The sequence below is a fragment of the Octopus bimaculoides genome, chromosome 7 (assembly GCF_001194135.2).
Source record: "Octopus bimaculoides isolate UCB-OBI-ISO-001 chromosome 7, ASM119413v2, whole genome shotgun sequence".
Taxonomy (NCBI): domain Eukaryota; kingdom Metazoa; phylum Mollusca; class Cephalopoda; order Octopoda; family Octopodidae; genus Octopus; species Octopus bimaculoides.
In genome coordinates this window covers 72957841-72958637 of record NC_068987.1, presented here as the reverse complement: position 1 = coordinate 72958637, position 797 = coordinate 72957841, and the positions used below count along the sequence as shown (strand labels likewise).

The window sequence follows — 797 nt, the reverse complement described above, 5'->3', positions numbered from 1 at the left end:
AGATAGATAGATAGATACATAGATAGATAGATACATAGATAGATATGCACACATGTGCGCGTGTGTATGTGTGTGTGTGCTCATCCCCATTCCACTGCTTGACAACCTGTGTTGGTGTGTTTACGTCCCTGTAACCAGCGGTTCGGCAAAAGCGGCCGATAGAATAAGTACCAGGCTTAAAAAAAAAAAAAACGAAAAAGCCCTGGTGGGTTGATTCATTCGACTAAAAATTCTTCAAGGCGGTGCTGCAGTATGGCTGCAGTCTCACGACTGAAACAAGTAATGATAAAAGAAAGGAAGATATACTTACTTTGGCGTAAGGCCAGTCTATGTTCAAAGGAACCAGTGGCGTTTTGAGGATCACGCCTTCCATCGATTTCTGTGCATTGAACATCTCAGCCACTGTCGGCTGCAAATCAGTGTTTGACAACTCCATTCTCATTACTAAACGGACACAGGACACGAACCAACAATTTATAATGGTTATTACTGTTAACACCCACCTTCTCTCTCTCTCCCCCTCCAATGTCTCTCTGTCTGTCTATCCGTTTCTCTCCCCTCCCTTTCTCTCTCTCTCTCTCACACACACACACGCACATACACACTCTTACCCTGTCACTCTGCCTCACTCTCCCTCATTCTCTTTATACAGTATCCACTCTCTTGTATGTATGTATGTATGTATGTATGTATGTATGTATGTATGTGTATGTGTGTGTAAGAATGTATACAGAGAAAAAGAGACAGACTGACAAACAGAGAGAGAGAGAGAGAGAGAAAGGTGAGGTGAGAAAGAG

At 42.9% G+C, this 797-nt stretch overlaps 1 protein-coding gene across 1 annotated transcript in view; it reads right to left on the bottom strand.

Moving 5' to 3' along the window:
• The window catches only part of LOC106882368 (L-threonine ammonia-lyase), a 25923-nt gene extending 25487 nt beyond the window's left edge, over positions 1-436 (bottom strand). Inside the window, exon 1 of the mRNA XM_052969438.1 lies at positions 311-436. Coding sequence (XP_052825398.1) covers positions 311-436 — 126 coding nt within the window. The remainder of the gene's footprint in view (positions 1-310) is intronic.
• Positions 437-797: the final 361 nt, after the last annotated feature.